Source organism: Chaetodon trifascialis, chromosome 15, assembly GCF_039877785.1.
Source record: "Chaetodon trifascialis isolate fChaTrf1 chromosome 15, fChaTrf1.hap1, whole genome shotgun sequence".
Lineage (NCBI taxonomy): Eukaryota > Metazoa > Chordata > Actinopteri > Chaetodontiformes > Chaetodontidae > Chaetodon > Chaetodon trifascialis.
The window spans coordinates 23,059,483-23,083,457 of NC_092070.1; the positions used below are offsets into that span (position 1 = coordinate 23,059,483).

At 45.6% G+C, this 23,975-nt stretch overlaps 1 protein-coding gene across 1 annotated transcript; it reads right to left on the bottom strand.

Annotated features, from left to right (window-relative positions):
• Window positions 1-61: 61 nt before the first annotated feature.
• mybpc2a (myosin binding protein Ca) lies at window positions 62-23,624 on the bottom strand. The gene is made up of 26 exons (XM_070980752.1): window positions 23,546-23,624; window positions 23,255-23,403; window positions 22,296-22,413; window positions 22,012-22,060; window positions 18,071-18,127; window positions 17,809-17,978; window positions 17,407-17,539; window positions 15,041-15,165; window positions 12,434-12,539; window positions 11,482-11,651; window positions 9,907-10,072; window positions 9,354-9,460; window positions 9,238-9,267; window positions 8,968-9,107; window positions 8,564-8,723; window positions 7,888-7,992; window positions 7,526-7,714; window positions 7,252-7,386; window positions 6,992-7,159; window positions 6,561-6,649; window positions 5,438-5,633; window positions 4,205-4,344; window positions 3,358-3,517; window positions 2,103-2,239; window positions 739-925; window positions 62-428 (listed from the first exon to the last, which is right to left on the bottom strand). The coding sequence occupies exons 1-26, from the start codon at window positions 23,601-23,603 to the stop codon at window positions 394-396; spliced, it is 3,279 nt and encodes a 1,092-aa protein (XP_070836853.1). The 5' UTR covers window positions 23,604-23,624; the 3' UTR covers window positions 62-393.
• Between the last annotated feature and the right edge of the window lie 351 nt (window positions 23,625-23,975).

The window sequence follows — 23,975 nt, forward strand, 5'->3', positions numbered from 1 at the left end:
TATAAAAACGTCCCAGACACAAAACAGACAACACGGGGAGCCGTAATGGATGAAAGGCTGTTTTATAAGTGACAGGTCCACTTCACAGATAAGAAGGATCCATCTGTGTGTGGTCGCAGCGGGGCAGTGCTACTACACTACTCTGTGGCTTCTCTCAGTCAGGATGTGACAAGGTGGCAGCTTGCTGTAAGAATTTATGGTATATTACTGATGTGGCATTCGTCATAGCGGCAGTGAAAGGCAAGCATACAGGAGGAAGGGGGAAGGCAGGGGGATTGGCTTTAGAGCCTCACCAGTGATCTATTCTAATCATATTTATTCATGACTATCCCGTTATACATAATCCATTACTATTCCTGTTCGACTGTATCCTCTGCTGTTTCGTGCTGTCGCTCATTTCTTCGCCTCCTCTGCTTTCTCTTGTACAGCTGCGGAGAAAAAGAAAAATTCAAATCAGCGCGAGGGGCCAGTAGATCATCCTGTTTTAGGAAACTACAGCACTCAGAGTCATCTGTGGCTCTGAAACTTTAACTGACAGATACAGTGGGTGATGTATTTTTAGCGCGAGCGACTGAAGTTCTGCAACAAGAGCTCAGTCAAAGGGTGGAGGAGATGGAGGTTTGTCATGCTGAGCTTTATTGAAGACTGTCACAGAGAGAGCTGCCCCGGCCCGGGCCGCGCTCTCGCTCACTGCTTTGAAAGCAGGGTATTATGGGATGTGGGGTTCACGCGGCGTACCTCGAACCTCCAGCTTGCACTCCACCTCGTCTTGCCCGAGATCGTTGATGGCCCTGCAGGAGTACCTGCCCCCGTCAAACATGCTCGGCTTGCGGATGTTCAGAGTCAGCACGCCCTGTTTGTTCTGCATCAGATACTTGGGGTCTTCGCCGATGATCATATTGTTCTTCATCCAGATGATCTTTGGCTGTTGGAGGAGGAGGCAAATGATGGAGAAGAGGGGAGGGGGAGTATAAACAGAGGGAGGGATGTCAGGAGGGTGGAGGAGCAGAGGGAGGAGGGAAGAGGGAGAGGTGAAATTAGGTCAACGTTTCGGCTTGACAAATCTTTGCCGATTCGGAGGGATAAAAAAAAATGTGTGTTCAAAGATCTTTCTGCTCCACCTCTTGTTCTATCTTCAGACGTAAAAATACACTCCTGCTGCAAAGGCATCAAAATCCTCCCCGACTGTTCTACACTCGCTGCCTGACTCTCAGAACCTGCTCGCTCTCTAAAAACACAGAGGATGAAATCTGAGGCGCTGCCTTGCAGCAGGGCTATCAGGGGCCAACGCAGGTGGAGCGACGCTATGACGGAGCTGTAATGTGTAGTTTCTCATTTCATTTCTCTTCATACAGTGAGGATACCGACTCTGTTCCACATGTTCAGCTAAATGAGAGTTTCTTCTGTTATCACATGACTTCTGACACATGCAGCACACCTGATCCTACCCAGTATCTATATTTCATCAGAAACACTTCCTTATTTATCATTATATTACTTTTTACTTTATTTTTATTCTATTTATTTTATAGATAATCTGGTTCTAAATCAACAAAGTCAAAACACAGATACAGTTTCTTCATTCATTCAGGTGTAAATGGACGGCTCTCAGAATAGAATATAAAGTGTTGAGAGATCTTAAACTTTCTTGGATCTGCACCAACAATGGACAAGCTTTCCACCAGAATTCACTGAGACATGTTCTTTATTTTTTAGATATCGTAATATTTAACTGACAGAGAAATAAATAAATAATTGCAGGAATCAACTGAGATGCAAATGAATTGTTTACTGAATCTGAAATGTGTGGTGTGGGGAAGGCTTTGGAAGGATGTAGCTTTGCCTCTGCGCTCAACACGTCCCCACAAGCCTTCCTGAGGACACAGTGACCATTTGCACGTCTCGAAAGCAGACCGGCTTTGTAGACTGAAAATGGCTTTTTGAGGCCCCAAGAGGCAGCAGGACTCAGCAGGGAGGCATTTCTAGTCATGTGACAGGAAGTGTTTGAGGCTACTCCTCCTCCTGAAGCCACGACTCCTCAGCTGATTAATAAATAAATAATTTCAGTGACACAGCCGTGTTTACTGTGAAGATGTAAATACCTTGGGATAGCCGCGGACAGCACAGCTGATGGCCGTGGAGTAACCTGCAACCACGCTTCTGTCCACTAGGGGCGCTGTGAACTTGGGAGAATGTGTGATGTCCTTTTCTTTGAAGGGCGAAGGGTTATAGGCCAAACCTGGACAGGTGGAGGAGCGTTACTGGACTTGTTTTACGTTGAGAATACACAGATCACACATCTTTTATTCACCAAACGTTGGTAATGAAAATGAATTCAGCCTTTGTACCCTTTGGTGGCTGAGATCAAAAGTCGTATTTGCAAGTGAATATTCTAAAAGATTATGTTTCGCATTTATTTTCATTTAAAGGTACATTTTTGTTTCCACTGAGAGCACTTGCATTGTCGAAGCTGTTGTTTATTTATTTATTGTTGAAGAAAACAATGATGACTGTTGTTGTGCATACTTGCTATCTTTGATTATCAGTCACATCACTGATCAATAGGCAGGATACAGCATAAGGAAACCTTTAATCATGGTGTGCTGGAGAAACGATGTGTGATGTGTTTTACGTTTGATGCACATGTCTCAGTTTAACCCACACCAAACAATTTGCCTAGTTTGTGTCACATTTGTTGAAGGTTTGCGTTAAACAACGACTGAAATGCTAAAGCAGTAACCAACTTCCTCTCTTTCAGCTGCTTTGGGATTGTTCTGCTCTTAACGTTCATGTCAAATCCGGTTAAATTCAGAAATTGTTCGAATTTTGGAGGCAGGAAACTACTATGATCAGCGGTCCTCACAGTTTCATGGGCCAGGCTGCTGCTTGGAACAAAGAGAGCGGCTGGTTGGCTGCCAAATGTTCTGGTAGAGTAAGTTAATGCAACAACACAACAACGGTCACAGCATTGGCTGGTGGCAGGTGTTAATTTCCCAGTCTAGCTGATTTCATAATGCGCGGCCAGTATTAAATGTTATTTAACACTCTGTCAAAGAATATTTCTGTTTGGAATAATCAGCATGAATTAATCTTCCTTTAGATTGTGTTCAAGTAATTGATCTCAGCCAGAAATGAATCACAAGTCCCTCGAATGTTATTCCCCTGTTCTGCTGATCATATCACGGTTTGTATTTTTGCATGTGTAATGTTAATAACTATTCCCAATACCCTCCACGTGTTGTGCCAATTACACATAATAATGCTCACTTTTACCTTAACACAGTGCAGCCACAGCTCGACATGCATTAGACGGTACGATGGTGTTACGTGTGCGTTGCTCTGCGGGGGTTTCATTACCTGTTTTGGTAATGACGGCAGTGTTCTTGCTTACGCCGGGCATTTCGCTGAGGCCACAGATGTTTTCGCTGTACACTCGAAAGGAATACTCGTTGCCCATGACCAGGTCAGACACAGTGCAGCTGGGCCTGCGGTTGTGCTCGTAGACCATGAACCACTCCTGATGTGAGAGGGACGGATGGAGAGAGAAGCAGGAGAAGCTGAGGTTCAAAGAGGCTTACAGCCGAGCTCGAGATCTATATAAGCTGAAGAAGCTCCCACGGCAGCATCCATGTTCTTCTAGTCCAACTTCCTGTCGATTCATGCAACATAATGGCCGTGACAGTACAGTGAGGCTTTGCAGCTGCGTGACAAATCTCCTCGCCGTCATGGCCAGAGCCGTCATGAGGGCCCACTGGACACTCACGGATGCTGGGAAACAGCAGTGATGCAAGCAGTTCCTGTAAACAAGCTTTGTTTAGCTTCTCCTGCAAAGCATGACGCCAGCCTGCGCCATGAAACTGAAAACATGGTCCGGACTCAGGTCTGACCTGCCGATCGTGTCTGCACTGCGTAACAGCAGCAATCAGATCAGTTAGTTTCAACAATAACAAGAGTGCAGTTTTAATGTGAACAAACGTAGAGGCAGACAGCTTCATGATAATTTAAGTAAGCAAAAGACCTAAAAACCTGTTGGTCTGACCCAGCATGCTCGGTTTCTTCTTCTTCTTCCAAACGTAGAACCTCATGTTGGCTTCTATTGGATGTATTAGCTCATGACAGTTTGTACCACATTACACACTCAACAAGCAGATCTTTTCCTAAAACTGACAGCTCTGTATACTCCTTCACTCTCCACCATGCGTACCTTAGTCTTCATGTCAGCCTTCTCAATAGTGTAGCCGATAATCTCACAGTTGCCGTTGTCCTTGGGTGGCTTCCACTCCAGCGCGACGTTGAAACCCCAGACTTCCGTAATATGCACATCAATGGGAGGACCGGGCTTTTCTGTCGGGTTCACGAGAGGATAGAGTCTGAGGATTTGGTGTGAAACTATTGTCTAACAAGACAGGCTTGTTAGACAATTATGAGCAGGAATCCATAAAGCTCAAGAGCAGGGAAATAAGTGATAACTAACTCTCTTCCCTGCCTGAGTAGGCAAGCTTTTAGAGGATAGAGATGGAGAGAGGCAGATTGATAAACAGATCTGGAGCAGGCGAGTCCCACTGAGAGAAAGAAATCAACCCTCGCAGCGGTAGAGATTTGGCAAAGATTGACAGATTAGCAGAGCAAAAGTCAAAGGTTCAAGGAAAGGCGGTGATGGCTGCATACATTACTAGAAAAACTGTGCTGGCATAGAACTGACAAACTGAGAAATAGTGTGTTTTGCCCGGATTACAGAGCAGAAGAATGCAGTGTGTTTATCATCGATCTCTGTGTGCCTGTGCTGTACACAGCGCAGCACAGAAATACTGTACAAGTAATGTATTTTTCATTAATCTTGCTCTGCGCGCTCTCCTCTGTGGAGTACAGTACAAACAGTGATCAGCGCTACTGTTCTTGCCCGTTAATCCTTCCTGCGCTGTCTCCTGCTGAAGCAGTGCAGTGACAGATAAGATGAGGATGGGGGGGTGCTGATCGCTGGAGCTGCAGCCTCTCATTAGCTCAACCTTCTCAGCGGAGGAAGTGACAGAGTAGCCCTCAAAATCCAAACCTAATCCCAGTCTACACGCAAATAATCCCAGCAGAGCCCCCCGCCAAATAATCCACACGGCGCCCTGACCCGGGGACACGAGCCGTAACATGAGGAATGAGCTGGCGGCCACAGTGGCGGTGCAGGAGCCGGGATTATGCGAGAGGGAGGAATCAGCGCTTTGATGATTTGCCGCTTTGAGTCCCAGATCCCCAGGAGTATGAAATTAGGAATTATCATATTTAAAAAAAAACCTGACATGTCACAGATTTGGGCTCAAGCCATCATCTCCTTCCAAACAGGTTATTAAGAGTGTACCTTGTGAAGTAGCCTGTGAAGTGTGCACTAATCTTAATTAGAGCGCACGCAGCAGGAGGTGAAGCTGAGAGGTGCCATGACGGGACTGACCTACGACCTGGATGTGAATGTCCGCGCTGTCCGACATGTTCTCGATCTGGACGGACAGCGTGTACTTCCCGGAGTGGGTTCTCTCTGCGGAGCGGATGAAGAGGATGGTGTCCACTTCGCTGGTGCGAGTCCCCACCGTTTTGTCCTCCAGGGGGACGCCGTCTCTGAACCAGGTCACAACAGGACGAGGCTTGCCCTGCAGGCAGAGCGATGGGTGAGAGTCAAAAAAAAAAAGCTTGCAGGAAGGTGAGTTTTAATGGTAACCACTCTTTCCTGAATGGGCGGGCCTTTTTCAGCCATCAGCAGGAGGAGATTTCTTTTGTGTTTTGGCTGTGAATATTTTACCCTATTCAAGCTAAACATGTCTCAGCTTCAGTTGCACCATATTCAGAGTGAGAGCAGCCGCTGCAGCAGACGCTGTCCAGCTCTTGGATGAGATGACAGAGATGTGGGTGCTCTTTCCTCCCAGGAGAACATCACGCAGCCACGTCCTCCGTCTTTTCATCTGCTCCTTCAAACGCACGCAGAGCCACGGCTCGCTTTTTCTTGTCTGCTTTTATTTAGAACAATGGCTTCCCCTTCGCTGCTTATGGTTAACCTCTTTTTACCAGCAAGTTGCTGTCAAACGCTGCACTGCTCCACGTGCCCTTTCAGCTGTTCCCCGCTCTCTCTCTCTCTCTCTCTCACTCGCACAGATTTGTTTGCATTTCAGACGAAGAAAAACTGAAACCTGGGAACTCTCATGCATTTATTTGCCTTCCACGTCCACTGACCAACACACATTAACAAGCTTGAATTAAAACAGGGTCTCCACTGTTTCAAACATGATGTCTCTTGGCTGTCCTTTTAGCCGAGTTGACTTTTTACTTTAACTAAACCACTCCAGGCTTCACTCCAACCCCCCTGCAATGACCCATTTTAGGTGGATCATGGAGTGGCTTTTTAAGCTCTATCCAAACTCTAGTGCCTTTCTCTCCACTCCTGGAATAAAACAAACTGAAGAAATCTGTATTTTAAACGCTCCAGAGTCTGAAACAGCCGTTTGGTACAGGGTCAACATGGAAGTAACCTTGCAATGTTCAAGCACGCCGTATGGTTCGCTCCGGAGCTTGGCCAGACTAACCTGGAAGGGGATGACCAAGTTCACCTTCTCACCCACAAATGTGATGAGTTTGGTTCTCAGATGGCGAGGCAGGCGGATCTTTGGATGCTCTGTGTGGTGGAAGCGTGAGAGACAGTGAAGGAAGTAGAGTTTGAGTGGGTGGTGTGGGATAGATACACAAAATGTACAGCATGCTTAGTATTTGCATGAGATATAAGTTATAAATTATACACAGAGATGTGAAAATGCACATTGGAGTTATTCCACTGATGCAGCTTGTTCTTAAAAAATAAATGTACAGTATTTTTATAAGAGCGAAAGCTGAATACAGTTACTGACTGCTGCTGATGCAGTTTACATAATTTATTAGATATTTTACGACGTCTTCTAACACCAGCGGGATGCTCCGATTAAAGATAAGACAGGTGACAAACTTAAAAGGAATCTCTGACCCATGATCTCTCTGATGGTGACGGCCTGGGACAGGGTGGCCGGGGGGCTCCGGCCCGCGATGTTGACAGCCACCACTCTGAACAGCATCTTCTCCCCCACTGGGAGACCCTTCACCCTGTACTGGTTCTTTACCACTGGCTCCTCGTTAGCTTGAACCCACTGATCACCTGAATGAGCATGAAATATACAATGAGGTTTACTTTTATCAATAACATTAGTTTCAAAATAATTATTGAATAAATATTTTGCAGGTATTTACTTCCTTCTTTGCAGTACTCAATAATGTAACCGTCGATGCCGCCTGCTCCGATTTTCTCCGGAGGACGCCACTTGAGTGCGCAGGTAGTGTCTGTCACATCATCCACGGTGAGACGAGTGGGCTCGCTGGTGGGGGCTGAGAGAGACAGGAGCTAATTAATACGTTAATACCCAGTGTGAATGGGATGGGAGGTAGGTTAAGCTGCCTCAAAATGAGCATTGTGTGAAAAGCTTCTGTTAATTAACCATTCTGCTAATGATAAACGGCAACGCACCGATGGGCATGAAGGGCTTCGAGTTTCCACTGGGCTGAGAGATGCCAATGCCATTGACTGCAAACACTCTCATCTCATAAAGCACGCCCTCAATCATCTTCTTAGCCTCATATGTGGTGGACTCATAAACATCAAAGTTGAGCTTGGTCCATCTGGACGAGCCAACCTTCTTCCTCTCCATCAGGTACCCTGGAGGAAGCCACATCAACATACGGTGAAGTCGTTAAAAAAGGCTCAGCGTCCTTGAGAAGAAAGTTCAAAAACATCGCGGCGTGGTAAACAGAGTGGATTCTAAACGGCTGCGTCCTCCGGGGACGGAGACATCAGATGTGAACATTAGATGCTGTGTGTTTCAGGGGTACCTTTAATGGGAACTCCGCCGTCAAAAGCAGGAGGGTCCCATGTGATCATGGCAGAGTCCTCGCCAACTGATGTGCATTTGACATTCTCAGGAGGGTTGGGCACATCTGGAGAGGCAGGTTACAGTTGGAAATGGGAAGGGAGGAAAGAAATGGAGAGACGGCGTGAGCACGAGTGTCAGGAAGTGGGTTTTTTTAGGCGGTACAGTAATCCTCTATTCAAACGGTGGATGTCTTTAGTTCAATATGATAAAATGATTGTGAGGTATAATTTCTCAAAGCATGTTGTACTATTCTGAGTTAAATGTGTTTTTAACTCCTTGCACTGCTTTCTATTCGTTCTAACTCGGGGCAGAGCCTTGAAACTTCCTTCCAGAACATCCTGTCGTCCTCTGTTGGTATCGAACTCGCACGCTGATGTGGCTGCATGGTCATTCTCACTCTATCTGCATGAATGCACGGCGATAACCCGGCTTTTAAGGAATAAAAGCAGGCTGCGACAGATTAACTTGCTCAAGTCGGAAAGCTCTGAAAGTTTATTTTTAAATGAAAATAAATGAGAGACAGTGGTTGGACCGAAGGTTCTGACTTTAAAAAAGGCTCCAACAGTGACGATTATGGGTTATTTTCATCGCCCCATGAAAATAAAACAGATGAGAGGTGAAAAAGTGAGACTAACCCACGACCCTGACGAAGAGTTTAGCCTTGTCCTCTCCAGCAGGGTTAGTCACGGTGATGGAGTAGTAGCCCTCATCCTCCTTCTCCGCCCCCTCGATCACAAAGCTGCTCAGCGTCTTCCTCGTCTCCACGCGGACCCTCCCCTCGGCCTCGGCCACCACCTACCACACAGGATGACAGAGAGGGACAGAGATGCAGAACAAGGCGAGCGTTGACGAGAAGACGACACGGCCGCCACAGTGACAGGTGATTCAACCTTCCCACTCGAGCTCATGTTTCATCCTTCCTTTGTGCTGCTCGGTGACTAACTGCTGGACACTCTGACTGACGCACAAAGGTAGAAAGCATCTGACGTGTGTTTGAGTGTGTACGAGCCGACTGACGACTCGCTCTGTTCTTCCTCACTTGGTCTCCTTTCATCCAGGACACGGTGGGGGCCGGCTCTCCTGTGATCTCCACGTCAAAGCGAAGTTTGTTTCCAGCCACCACGGTGAGGGTGTTCTTGCTGCCGGTGCTGCTGGTGTCCAGGTGTATTTTGGGAGGGTCTGTCAGTGTGAGCGTTGGAGAAGATGGGAAGAGAGAGGTCATTCAGGTGCTTCGGCCATTCATCAGCATGTGAAACTTCATTATTCTCACGCTGGAATCTGGGTAGAAACCTTAAATCACGACACTCACCTTGTCTGGGGACGTAGTCGATCTTGATTTCTGAGGGACAAAGAATAAGAATCAGTCTACAGATTTTGACTTGCGTAGCTCATCACCATCAAACCTTCATATTTCGGTTTTCTCACCCAGGAAGTTGAGCTTTGCCGACAGAGAAATTGCGTAGCCGTCAGGGACAAAGGTATAATCCCCAGCGTCCGAAGGCTTCACATCATCAATCGTCAGCTTGTGGGTCCTGGGGACATGTTAGCAGATGTTACCAAGGAGACAACACTTGTTGTGACCCACAATTATGCAAGGGACAGTTGCCCTAGCAACCTGCGACATGAGGCAATATGGCCGGGTGAGAAACACTCTAAACGGCTTTCACCTTGTGTGACCGCTGTCGCCTCGGCAGATCTCCTGGCACAGGCGGCTCCCATGGAGGGATTATCGAGAGAAACCCCAAACCCTCGGGGTGTGTGTGAGTGTGTGTTTAGAGGTTAGAGCTTCACAAATTACAGCCTATCCAAAAAATGGGTCAACCAGCTGTGAAAGCCCTTTGCTAATAGTTTGCTGAGCCATGTGGCAGACGGCTCATTGTGATGGCTACGTGTGTTTGAATGTGCGTAAGTGCACACGACGGCTCAACACCAGCTTTTTGATATTCAAACATGGACTTGCAGCGGTCTGATGTAATACCTTCCAATGTGTGTCATTTTGATGCGATCACTGGGCTGGACTTCCACGCCGTCCTTGAACCATTTCCCTGTTACTTTCTCATCAGACACTTCACACTTGAATACAGCCTGTTCAGCAGACTTCACAGTCAGGTCAGCTATGCTCTGCAGGACCTGCAGCTCCTTATCTGAAGCAAAGACACCGACACAGAGCATATCAGTACATACTGTAGCAGGCAGATGTTTGACAGACAGTTCATCCCACTCTGGCTGGTGTGAGGTGGCAGCTATAGTTAGTCATGTTATTGCTGAAGAAACCCAGCGGAGACAGTAGAAATGTACTGCGCTTATACTGCAAATATTCTTACTATGATACAGTTTTTGACATTATTGAACTTTATTTTCCTCTTTTACAACAAAAAAATAATAGGTTGACATTTGATACCACTCTCTTGTTAAGCAGAGCTTGCAGACAGTTAGCTTAGCTTAGCTTAGCTTAGTTTAGCTTAGCTTAGCTTAGACTGGGAACAGCTAGCTTGGCGCTGCCCAAAGGTAACAAACTCCTCCTGACAGCGCCACTAAAGCTCACTAATTAACATATTATGTCTCGAAAACAGGAGTGTAAAAGCGACACATTGTGGTTATTGTGGTATTTTGTGGTAATACTTCTTAACCAAGAGTAGCTACTTCCTGGAGTCTAGTCTCCAGTCTGTGCTAAGCTAACCCACCGCTGGCTGAAGCTTCATATTTACTTTATAGACATGAGTGTGGTATCAAACTTCTCATAAAACTTGCTGCAAGAAACCAAATTAGCACATTTCCCAATATTTCAAACTGTTCCTTTAAACTTACTTGGTCATCCATTTATATGTTTTTGCAACTTATGGGAAATATGAGCAATGTATTTGGGAGTCCTGTGGATGTCAGCTTTAACATCTGTGGGACACAGCATTAATGAAGTGCTCCTCCATCATGTCGAATCTTACTCAAACCATCTATTCAGCAGTGGGTTGCAACAGTATGTGCATATTAATCAGCTGGTGTACTGTAACTATGACCGGAGTGTCCACTGAGGAGGGAGGACGGACATTTTCTCACACTCTAATCAATTTACAAGAGTCGTCTGGCTCGCAAGTATGCAGCAAGTGAGACAGCCTGATTTCTGAAGGGACAGGCGGGACGCAACCATCAATTTTGGAGGTGTAAAAGAAAATTAGCATGACGAACAGCGTGATGAACCACTGATACAAGGGTTTCTATTAATTATGACATGAGTAATGGCTAATTTATTGCTTCTCATGCTTGTCAGAATGAAAAACATCAACATGTGCTGGTGTGTGAGATATCTGGAAGCTCCAGACTGAACAGCGACGTCTGAAACACTTGTTAGCTGATTTTCTTCACCAGCTGATCAACCTTAAGCTGCTGCTGTTAGATTTCACAGCAAGGTACGTTTTCAGTTCTGTAGTTTAATGAATAAAGTCTGTTTTAGGGTTTTCTTATTTTAGTCATTTTGTAGGCAGCTCAGTCGAAAAACACCCCACAAGCATGCGGCTAACAAAGCTTCCACTCGATTGGAGGAGCTGTCAAACGGCACCTTCAACCTCCAGCTCTGCCTTCGACTCTCCGCCGTTGGTGAAGACGTGGTACATCCCAATATCCTCCTTAGTAGCTTCGTTTATGATCAAAATGTGCCTCTTGCCATCCTTTTTGAACCTGTACTTTGAACCTGCCGATTCTCTGGTCAGCTCGACGCCATCTTTCATCCTGAGGAGAGAAACACACATGCTTCATCGACACTTCTGCGCACAGAGGATGAGGAAGAGCTGACGGACATGTCAGCGAAGCTCGACGTGGAGAGAGCACACTTTTAAAAAGGTGCAGAAGGGGAATATTTTCTCAGATATACTGTTGTGTTTTGGGATGTTTTCAATCATTTTGACATAATTTTGCTCGTTTATGTAAAAACTGTGCAGCTCAGAACAAGCTGTTATTCAGCGAAAACAGTTTTAGCTTTCCAAAACTAAAGTATCCCGAAATTTACAGAGAGTTTCGAGCGTTGTGTGCTGTAACAACACCCAGCGTGCAATGCAGTCTTTGCACATTTGTCAGAAAACAAATATTTACCACTTGCGTTATTTGCATACAGGCTTTTGTTTCTGCTTCCTCACTTTCTTTTTTAATGTGTTAAAAGTTTGCTAGAAAAGCAGATTCTAACGTCCTTTTTGACCGCTCAACTTTCTTGTTGAGACTCGCCGTGAAAGGGTGGGAGAAAACATCTGGCAGCGTCGTGGCGTTGAACAGTTTGGCATTTACTGCGTGAGTGTTTGCTGTTATTACCTGAACTGAAAATATTCCTGCTAATCATGAGTAATCTACAACGTGAGTTTTGCCAACATCTCCCATCAGACTTCTTCTGTTTGTGTCTTCCAGGACTGTTTCGTTTCAGGTGGATTATGTTTTCTCTTCCATACAGTAAGCTGAAGCACCAGCCTGATGCTTTTCCTAATCGACTGATACCCAATGAACCGAAGGGCACGCTGGCTCACCATTTGACGTTGGCTCCCTCCTCAGACACTTCCACCTCAAACTCCACCCTCTCACCCACCACGGTGTGAACGTCATCCAGCAGCTTGGTGATGGTGACCGGAGGCTCTGAGGACGAATTCAAAGCTCTGAGTCAAACTTTGAAACAGCACTGAGTCAACAAACTGTACCGCTGTGTTGTGTGAATCACTTACTGTACATTGTACGTATCTAAGCCACCAGAGTAATACTGACACAAGCGGAGGAACAGAACAGAGCTGCAGGGCGTCCACACCTGAGCAGAGTGAGTAACCTTTGCTGTATGCTGATTTCTGGCACATGCAAAGTCTTGATTTGGACTGAAGTATAGAAAACCTATACAGTCCAAATCAAGCACAATTAAGTGAAGCAGCATCATCGTTCACTGTCTTTCAGTGCGACGGTATCACTACAGTATTAGTATGTTGAGTCATGGCTGCAGAAAAGTCTTTTCAATCGATGACTCCGAGCGGTCTCTAATTAAAAACCAACAAAGTCAGACACTCCAGTTAAGTGTTTGTCTTGTGTGAGGAGTTTTGTGTGATGCAATGCATAAAAGTGGAATTCAGTCAACATCTCTCAGAGCGCCATGAATCAGAGCATCAGTGTATTCAAATATTTGTTTTAATTCTGTGATATTCATTTCAGCCATAGCATCCAGATCTGCCAAACTCCTCTGAGGATGGGTGGTGGAACCCGTGTGCGTCCTTTTTGTTGATAACAGCATAAAATACTCCTGAAGTTCTTATCAGTGCCACCAAACACACCCGTCCTATCGAGGTGGGAGCTCCTTCAAGTCTCCTGAGGTGGTGGGAGTCACATCGTGTAACCACATGTTGTGATGCTTGATGCTCTGCTGGCCTCAGCTATTTGTCATCGTCAACATCCAGCCCCCCTCGGGACGTCTCGGCTCTCTTCAGCCTCAGCTGGAGAGCCCAGAAAGCTCTGATCCAGAGTCACAACACCGCAGGCAACATGTGCGATCTGACGGCGGGCCTCACCAAAGTTTGGTGAAATGAGCTCGATGCCCTCGGTGTGATTTGTGGTTTTAAAACAGAGAGAAGAGCCTTTCCCTGAGGAAGACATGCAGGAGACACAACTGGGAAACAGCAGCAGTTTGAAGAGGTAGATGTTAGGCGGAGATAAGATGGTCAACGGTTGGTGATGAGGATGGAGGCCATGTTTGCCTTCAGCTCTGATCTGAGCTAAATGCATAATTTAACACAAAATGTGAAAAAAAGACAAGCACTTGTAGCTTTGATTAAAGACATTTCCTCCCTTAGATTTTGCTTTTTGCGCAGGCGGTTTCTTGTGTGCTGTGGAGAGGTGTGGGAGGCGGAGGGTGGGCGTGGTTCTCCAGGTGACTCCAACACACCTGGGACTCATCATAATCAAGCACAGCATAAAGGCAGAGGACTCGTTGCCAGATCGATTTGGCTGCTGAGAAGTTTATTTGGCTGTTTATCGGCACTACCTGTGAGTACAAGTGAATCTTTAGTTTCTGTTCTCGTGTCAATCACCAGAGTCTGTTTTCCCTTGAACTGACTAAACTCAGGCGCCACTGACTGAATCATTAGGTTTTAGCATCAGAGCTCCTCACCGGTGGGCGTCATCGTCAGCTCAGCTGTGACTCACCGCGAGTCACTTCCTCATTTAAAGCACATTTAAAGACCAGAAATGGTATATTAGCAAGTTTTGTACTAAACTGAAGGTTACTGCTTGGACTAGAAACCTGCTAGCAGCAAATGACAGACGCAGCGCTGAACTGAAATCAGTCAGAATCAGGATGCAGGATGCTAACATCTAACCCCAACCCTGAAAGTACTGTGACTGCTAGCTTTGCAGAGCTGTCATCTGCTGAACTGTCTCACTCGAGAAGAATCGACGAGAAAAGGTTCTGATGTTTGCAAACAGCAGCGTGAACGATATGTTCATGGACACTGCGGCTGCACGGGAGCTGCGTCTGTGCTGAAGAGCTTACCCTCTCGTATGGCCTCTGAAGATGTAAAAGCAGGATGGGCAGCAGTGAGCGCACAGAGTAAAAGCACGGGATTAATATAGAAGCAGCAGACCCAATTACATCTATTAAAACCTCTCGTACTCACACACAGATAAAGACACAGAAGAGGCCATCGAGATATGAGCAAGAGTTGGACTGATAATGTCAAAGCTGTAGACGCTTTTCTATTTAAAATGTATCCTAAAAAAAAGGAAACTCTTTACAAATTTACTGAATATTGCCACAAAATCTGGGCATTTCCACTGAGCGGTAATCAAAGTGTCCTTCAAAAACACACATATCAATCAAACTCTGATTAAATATTAATACATACAGCGTGGCAACGGTGATACATGACAATAAACAAAACATGAAAATTTCACTTGCCACGTACCCATTAAAAATGAGTGAGAGCAGCATGCTACTGTGTGGCATAAAAGCAATGAAACAAACAGATGACAAACACAGACACATGACGGGAACAGAGCTGTCAAGCCTCTCAACGCTCAAATGACAGCGTTTGCTAAACGGAGCAGAAAAAACCCTCTCCCTCCTAAAAGAAGGATTCCTCCAAAGACAGTGACTCATATACCTTTGACAAAAACCTCCGTGAAGCTCTTCTCCTCCCCGACCACGCACTCGTATGCTGCGTCATCAGACAGGTTGCACTTGTTGATAGTGAGTGTCCGCCTGTTGCCCACGCTCTCAAACACATACCTGGACGCGCAGGGATGATGGAGGAAGATTATACGAGGAGGATGAAGAACAAACGAGAGGAGAGACAAAGGGAGGGAGAGAGAGAGAGAGAGAAAGTAATGAATAAATGCTTTCAGCACAATCAGATGCAGAGGGCCTGAAGACAGCAGGGTGACTCACAGTCACAGACCAAGACAGAGAATCCACACATTCCTGCACAGACCTTCAGTTCACGCTCCCACACAAGTGCGTTTGGGTCGCAAAAGCCAAAAGACTGCAGCGATGCCACCCAGTCATCACACCCAGTGGAAGGCAGTGATGGGAAATATTCCCGTTTTTACACGTTTAAGCGTCCGGGAGCTCAAGGTGGCGACTGCCAGGCTGGATTTGAATACTGGATTAAGAGCTACCTGCTCGGGCTGAGCAACTGTGTTGCAGCTGTTTGTGTGGGAGTCAAATATAGTGTTTATGATCAAAATAGCATTAAATCAGAATGTAGTCTCTGTAGACGGATGCCGCGGGGCACCATGTTTGTGTGGTGGTGCTTTTAGTTTAGCATCGCTGGACAGTCAAAAAAACAAAATCAGCGCAGCAGAGTCAGAGGTCGTCTGTCCGACTCCACACCTCCAGATTTGTCTCGCTTTCATCTTTCAAACTTGTCTTCAGTCCAAATCGACAGCGACTCAAGTGACATCACTGGCGGCAAATCATCCGACATCACACAGCTCCCTCTGGAGCCACGGAAAGGCTTTGTGCAGCAGCACTCCCCGAGACCTGCAAGCGCGCTGTGATGTGTGAAATCAGTGAAGTTCCCCTTTAAAGTAACGATCCACAACAACTCATCGCCAAGCCAAACATTTGGCCGAGCCCACATGGGCTCACAATGCACCACCATATATCAAACATCAGAAATACAACAAGACGTCCTCCAGTCACACGTGCTCTGCACTGAGTTCCTCAGAAAAGACATTTTCCGCTCATCACACACTTTCCGAGTAACAGGCTAGCTTAAATGATTTGTGTGTGAACAGACAGCTCTTTTGCAGACTGTATTTCCAAGTAAAAAGGATGATAGAAACTAAATTAAACTCATTTTCTGTATCTTTGAAGAAGTCTTATAATCCTGTCCAGTTTCAATGTTTGGTGTTAAAACACCAGAAATCAGCTGGACACACGAGGTGACATCTGATCTGTCAGACGTCGATGGTCACAGCCTCGAATAACCTCCTGAGAGGCTCCGTTCAGGGCAAGAAGAGTCCACTCTCCCTTAGCAACTGTCTTAATCAACACAGGAAGAGGACTGCCTCGCTTTCAATGATCAGCACGAAGCTCCTCAAAATGGCAGATGGTGGAGCCATTGAAAAAATACCACTCGCAACAGCTGTAGCCTCTTCAATAAAACACCAAAAGAAGCCTTTGAGGGAGGAGGGGAAAGAGCAAAGAGGAGAGCGACTGCGACGCTGACGAGAGCTCAGCGGGCCAAAGAGCCTGCAAACTAACATTTAAATCTGCTCTTAGTCATAAACCACAGTGCCAGTCTGAGCGTCGAGACTTCTGAATGAAGTCGACGCAGAGCATCGCGAGGCTCATCTCAGTGGGTCCGTGTGCAGGGCTGTGGCGCAACAAGTTCCCTGAACAACCACTAATCTCTTTAATCAGATCTCACTGATTAGAAGCCACTAACTGTACTACTTAGGCATGGTTCACACACAGATTTTTTTGTCTTAAACGATGGTTGCCTGGTCAGAAACTCGAGCTGTGTCGGTCGGGTGACTGTCCTGACTACACGAATGACCCTGATCAATCCATGTCAGCTTCTTTGCGTTGTCATTGTTGTTTTTAGCGCCCCCAAATGGCCAAAACATCAGCTAATTCAGCTTTAAATTGGTGTTACAGAGAGGTAGTTTGGGAGCATGCTTCATTTTGCTTGATTGACAGGAGTCTCAGCCTCAGTTATGGAGGTCATCTCAGCTCCACCCAGTCTCCCCGTCTCTGTGAGAGCTAAACCCACATCAGCACATCGGCAATGTCATTTTAGGTAACGTACAGGTAACCTAAAAAAAGACCACACGTCCATGTTTTTGCACAGTTTATCTTTTCACTACAGTTTGGTCTCTTTGTTTAAACTGCACGATACTTCAGCCTCATTACATTAACCAATAATTGTGAGGTTAAGCTTCTACTTTTAGGTTCAGGTACACTTTCACACTCACAAAGACACACATACTGCTCAGTGCACTCAAACAGTGGTAGTACGCTCACTTGGCCGATGGTTTGATTTCCTGTCCATTTTTGAGCCACTTGACCTGGACGTCGGGGTCGGCCACTTCCACTGTGAGGTGAATCTTCTTGCCCTTGTCCACTGAGTAAGCTGAATCCAGCTTCTTCAGGAAAGCTGACAAGAAAGCATCCTGTTAGCACAGCTCAACCTCTGCTCTAACAGCCCAATAATCCATAAGTGTCAACCAGCAGCGAGCCTGTAAGCTAACAGACGCTCCACCTGTTGTGTCAGCTATATGACTTCTCCCATGAGGCCTTTAAACGCTGCTGGTATTCACAGCCTGCTGCATACAGAGCCTTTGTTTCCTGCCTGCCACCTCACTCCTAGCGCTCAGTCTCCCTTTGCCTCGTAACCCCTCTCCTGTCTCTTCCCTCGCTCCTCACCGTCACTCTTCTTGGGCTCCACCTTCTTCATCTTCTTCAGCCTCTTTAGCATGCCCCTCAGGTCTGTGATGCCATACTCAAAGGCAATCTTCTCATAGTCGCAGGGCTTGGCCGCCTTCAGGATTTCCCACACATCCACCTCTTCTTTGACCTCCTCCTGTTTCTTCTCCCTGATTATGTGTGAGTGTGATAAAACCAGAGACAGAGCACATTAAAGACAAGCAGATTTAGGTCAGTATGTGGCTGAAGAGGATGATCTTACCTTTTCTTGAGCAGGGCACTGAAGTCTAGGTCGCCGGCGTCCTCACCTGCATCCCCGCTGGAATTAAAAGAGATTTAGGGGATTATCTTGGCATGTTTATTAACCTGAGCTATTTACAACACTGGTGGATGGAAAACAGCATACATTCAATAATACATCCACTGTTATTCCACATTACACAGGCCTATAAATACACAGAGAAATCACAAAACAATTCTAAATCCAACAACGACCATATGAGTAATACATCTGCACACGTCAGAGGTCTAAGGAGTTTGCCTGCTTACCCTTTTTTCATCCTGTGTTTGGATGGATGCAAAAATAGGATGAGTGAGAACACAGAGCAGAGCGTTCGATGCAGGCTACAAGCTACCGTTCCCTAAATTCACAGACAGACAGAGATCACAGCGGACGAGCACATGGAAGCAACATACGTGTCAAAGATGAGCTGCGAGAAAGTTGGGATGTTGTGCAAAACGGGATTAAAACAGAATGCAATCGTCTGCAAATAAACAGTAATCTCCTTCATCCAATCACGTGTTCACAATGTGGTGACCCTCGCTCCATCCTCACTCGTGAACGATGCCCCTTTCATACCCAATCATGACACTCTCACCTGTTACCAATGAGCCTGTTTACCTGTGGGATGTTCCAAACAGGTGTTTTTGGAGCGTTCCATCACTTGTTTGAAACGTGTTGCTGCTTCAAAGTCAGAATAAGCAGATATTTACAGAAATCAATGAAGCTGATGAGGTCAAACATTAAATACACTGACTTTCTGTGTTCAATCAGCGAGTTATCACATTCTGTTTTATTTATGTTTTCCACAGCGTCCCGGGGTTAAATAAGCAAAATAGCATACAAACATTGTGACAACATGTCACAGGAAGCACAGGTGACTGAAGTGGGCCAAGCTGTTGTTAGCGTAGCTGTGGCTAAAGGTGATGTTACATGGAGACATCAGTGAATGGAAGTCGAGACAAAAAAGGCCGTTTCATGCAGAGTAATGTGTCGTGAACCTCACAGAGGGAGACAATCATGGCTGCCTTTCACTGCGTAAACCCTTTACTACCTCTCACACGTGTAAGTGATGAGAAAAATCCACCTGGTCTTGAGTTATAATTCACCCTCTTGTGCTCAACAAGGTGACAAGTGCTGTGTGTGGCACACGCCAATAAACGTCTACAGGCTGGAGTGCTTGTTGTTTTCCAGTGTGAACGGCTTTGGCAGCTCCTTCACAGCGTGGAGTGTGTTTTCCTGCCATGGCTGAGGCTCATTGAACCCCTCAGCGACCAAGATAATGCCAATAAATTCAAAGCCATTCTGAGTGATCTTGCTCGTCCCATGGATGAACGGTTCATCCAAGGATAACATCCATCCATGTTGTGCTTCCCGTCCTGATGGGAGTAAATTCTCCCAGGGTGAAAATGCCCTCATTCACAGGGCACACGTGATAACCGAATGGTTGGGTGAGCATGAAAACCGTGTTAGCCGTGTACTGCCGCCATAATTCCTAGATTTCAACCTCCTTGAGCGCTTTTGACAGATTCTTGAATACTGCATCAGATAGCTGCCACCATGGAAGAAAGGTGTTGTAGGATGTTTTACACTAAGTATGTTTTGATGCTTTTTTCCTGAATCTACAATAAAACTCAGTGATGTGAAAATACTGATATTCCCAGTGCTGTTGTGGTCTAGCAAATTGGGCTGGAAAATGTTCAGTTCATGAAAATGGGAAACAGGGGATTACTATAATGAGCTCTTTTTCATGGTGTGAGCATGTGCATTGAGAGCAAAGCACAAAAAGCTCATTTCTCACAATGGCCTGTTATTAGAAACATTTCATGTGAAATGAACGTTTTGAAGAACTGAAGCTGCATCAAGATAAAGCTGAAGCTCGCCGTCAAGTAAAAACTCAAACGCAAACCTTGTTTTGTGGTTGATGCTGATGTTGAGTGATTCAGAGTCTGCTGTGTCATCAGCAGTGCAGCAGTGCAGCAGTGCAGCAGTGCAGCAGTGCAGCAGTGCAGCAGTGCAGCAGGGGCACTGATGCACGTTAAAGAAAATTAAACTTGGCCAAACCCAAATACAACCAATCCATCCTACGAGAGCCTGCAGTGGCCAATCACAAACACGCTAAGACCATTCCTCATGCATTACTTTGTAAGGTTGTATATTGTAAAGTAAAATACTTGTCACTGTGATCATCTTCCTAAGAATCCTGGCTGAGTATTATGAACCATCGTGCAGTTCTTGGGTGTCTGACAAGCCTTCAAACTCGCGGATCTGTTACTCATACGGGACCAAAGCAGCTGCTTTCATTGTTTTAACACAGGGCTGTTTTTGGCTGCAGACTCTAAAAATCAGAACGCTGTACCCACGCTGAAGGATTGTTGTGATTCAGAATATCAATTTAAAATATAAAACCAACTAGTATATTTATTATTATGGATTAAGATATCAGCAGCATGCAAAGTGATTTAAATGAGCTCCACTGTTACCAGATGCAGCATCTAAGTGATAAACACATTAATGCATCAATAATTCTAATAAATATAATACTGTATATATTACTCTGACACAGGCTATTCTGTATTTCTACTGTTGGCACTTTAAATATATTTTGTACATTTACTTTAGATTTTGAATGCAGGACTTTCAGTTGTAACAGAGTGTGTCTACACTGTGGTGTTGCTACTTTTACTTAAGTAAAATATCTACTTTCCCACCGCTGGTATAAGTACTGCATGTCTGCTGACGTGCTGCACACTCTCAAGAATAAACTGTGGGATAATATGAGTGCAAGCAGGAAATGTTTTTGCAGCACCGTTCCTCAGACAATGTGAGAAACACTCGCAGACTGCAGTGCCGGCATGTAGTATGTTTTCCACTGAATATTTTCCCTTTCACGCCGGACAGTCAGTCAGCAAAGTGACACCATGAAGAAGAAAAAATAGCCTGATCTGCTCGGGGCATATGATGGGGAGATTGGGCTATTTCAGGGATGAAACACAGAGAAACACTGAGTGAACAGCAGTGAGTATCCTAAACAATGGAGTCAGACCACATGTATTTGGTGGTGCTACTGTAATACATGTTCAGAGGAACACACAGATGAGCATCCCATAGGAAACAGGATTCTCTATACTTACCTGCTGGAGGTTGGACTGCATGACCTCCACTGTTTAACACACATCTCTCCAGCAACATATTTGAGCTTTAACCAACATTTCACTTCTCATTTATCTCACCAACCTCTCTGCCTCGCCCTCGCTCTCCCTCATATCAGCATTCTGCAAATAAGCACACTGACATCCTGTCTAAGCCACAAAGTGATTCTGTCTTTTTGCCTGTTGAGTTTCTCGTCTTACCTGTGCCTTTGCTCTGCGCTCTAATGAGGGAAGGAAATTATATTTTTAAACACAGATTAGAAATACGGAGATTCAATGTGTCAGTATCGGCTGATTTACGATTACGCAGCACACATACAGTACGCAGGCTAAGAGCTGCTGAAATAAAAAAAAAAGCTCATTATAAAAGCTACACAGCCACAGGATACATACACAGATGCACTTCACACAAGCAGAGGCAGAGACAAAAATAGAAAGTGAGGGAAGGAGATATGTGTAAAAAAAGAAAAGGTCCCTTCAGAGACTGTCACCGAGACATGTGACGAAATGCATAAGATGCTAAACCATGAGGGACTCCAGGTGAAGCAAAACACCAAGGCGGCAGACGCATTGAGACGTGACAGACTGAGAAAAATGGCAGACAGACTGACTCGAACAAAGTCGACTACAGCTGAGGGATAGACAGAGACACCGGCAGAGACACTCGTGGAGACTGACAGATGCCCAGAGGCAGCGATCTACAAAGGAGCATATGGGAGACAGTGTGATGGGTGACATGTTGAGTAGACCCTCGCCGACACTGACACTCACGATCGCTTAAACGCCTCCAAGATGTTGTCCTGCTGCTCCTCTTGTACAGCTGAAACCAGACAGAAGGAGAAAGACTGGTGAGAGCTCGGCTAGGTTAATTCATTACACAGCGGGCTTGAGCCGCGAAGGAATAATGGACTGATGACCTCACTAGGCCACTAAATGATAGGATCTAATGTGTATCGCACTCCCTGAGTTATTGGCTGACAAAGCCAGTTACATAGTAATGGCGGACATGCAGAATGGAAGATGACAATAATGTGATTGTCTGTCTCCAGACCTACCCTGCACGGTGACTTCGAATGTGCAGCTGTCGCACTTGTCTTTGGAGGTGACCTCGCAGCGGTAGCCACCTGCGTCTCCATCCACCACTTTGATGATGCTCATCTCGTAAGTGTAGATCTGACGGGGGAGGGGGAGCACACACGCAATTAAATGAACACCCATGCACAGATATGCAGTACGTGCTCACAAACAGGCGTGCAGAGTACACAGGCAGCACAGTTTGACCGATATTGGCTGGCTGATGAGCCGAGACATTCAGTGCAAATATAATAAAAGAAGTTCCTGCATCTTTTGGAGTTTCTTTGCAATTCAGTAAGATTACAATGCTACAACAAGATGCTGATGTTTAGCAGGTAATATTTAGCATCTTGTTGTAACACTGTCACTGTGAGTGTAGCACGGTGATGCTAAACTAAAATTTTCTTTGCAATCCGGTAACATTAAAATTTTTACTTCTTATTTTGGTATTTTGTTCCATTTTGGTCAGTGAGTATTTTAAAATTTTGCTGCTTTGTAAGACTAAGGATGAACAGCCATGCTAGCGGCTCTCCGAGGCTGTACCAAGGCACGGTGGTGCTAATGTTAGCATCACCATGCTACACTCACAGTGACAATGCTACAACAAGATGCTGATGTTTAGCAGGTAATTTTTAGCATCTTTGCTTCCTGTGTTAGCATGCTAACATTTGCTAATTAGTTCTGAACACCAAGTCCAGCTGAGGCTGGACAATGTCATTAGTGTTGCAGATATTTGGTCACAAACCAAAGTGAAATGTTGAGCTGATGACGATGCAGGGGATCATCTGTTGTGTAAGAATCGTGAATATCTTTAACAAATTTCTTTTCTACAGTTGTTGAGATATTTCCCTCTGAAAGACAAACGTCCTCTAAGCTTGGGCATGGCTGCACAATGAATGTGCAAAGGTTATAATGACACTGACAGTATGGACATACGCACCTTGGTGTTCCTGTCATAGGACTCTTTGAACTGCAAGTGTTTCCCAGCTTTGCTGCCGAGGTCCAGCCACTTGCCCTTCAGCCACTTCATGTTTGGCTTCCTCAGCAGGTTCGAGGAGTCAACTTTGGCCACGAACGTGATGTCCTTGCCTGCCACGGACGACAATTAGAGACAGCCATGAATTAAAATAGTTAAATTGTCTGTACTCCAGCAGGAGTTTGGCACTAAGAGGACCAATCCTTTCATTTTAGATGTAAATCAGTTTTTTTAAGGGAGATCATTCTTCCAGACCTTTTGTTGCTGTGGCGCTCTCCGGCTTCACCACAAACAGGCCGGACAGCTCAGACATCTGAGGATCCTCCCCTGGTACATGTTCTGTGATGGTTGTTGAAAAGACGAATCACAGAGGACAAATTAAAGCTGGAAATCGTGATCAGGGCTCCACTCATATGAAGACACAACAAACAGATTGTAGACGACAACAGGGGACAAGTCGACCAAGCAAACCACCCCAGCAGCAGCTTCTTAATCGTGACGCTTTTAAAGTGAAATGCCTATTTGCTGATAAATTCACAAGTATAATTTGATGATAAGAAGTCTCAAACCACTAATTCCCACCCTCTGAGCTCAGGGATCTATTGCTTTTGCAGAGTTATTTAGCACTAAAACTGAGCAACAGTCTTTCCATGAGGCAAAACCATTCTGCAAGTTTGCGTAATGC

What these genes read in the sequence shown, in the direction of transcription:
- mybpc2a (XM_070980752.1), bottom strand. Translation starts at nt 23,603, where the DNA reads ATGTCTGAGCTGTCCGGCCTGTTTGTGGTGAAGCCGGAGAGCGCCACA. An exon ending in CGGCGGAGTTCCCATTAAAG is followed by an intron (nt 7,715 to 7,887) that starts GTACCCCTGAAA and finishes GGCTTCCTCCAG; the next exon opens with GGTACCTGATGGAGAGGAAG. An exon ending in GAAGCCCTTCATGCCCATCG is followed by an intron (nt 7,387 to 7,525) that starts GTGCGTTGCCGT and finishes TGTCTCTCTCAG; the next exon opens with CCCCCACCAGCGAGCCCACT.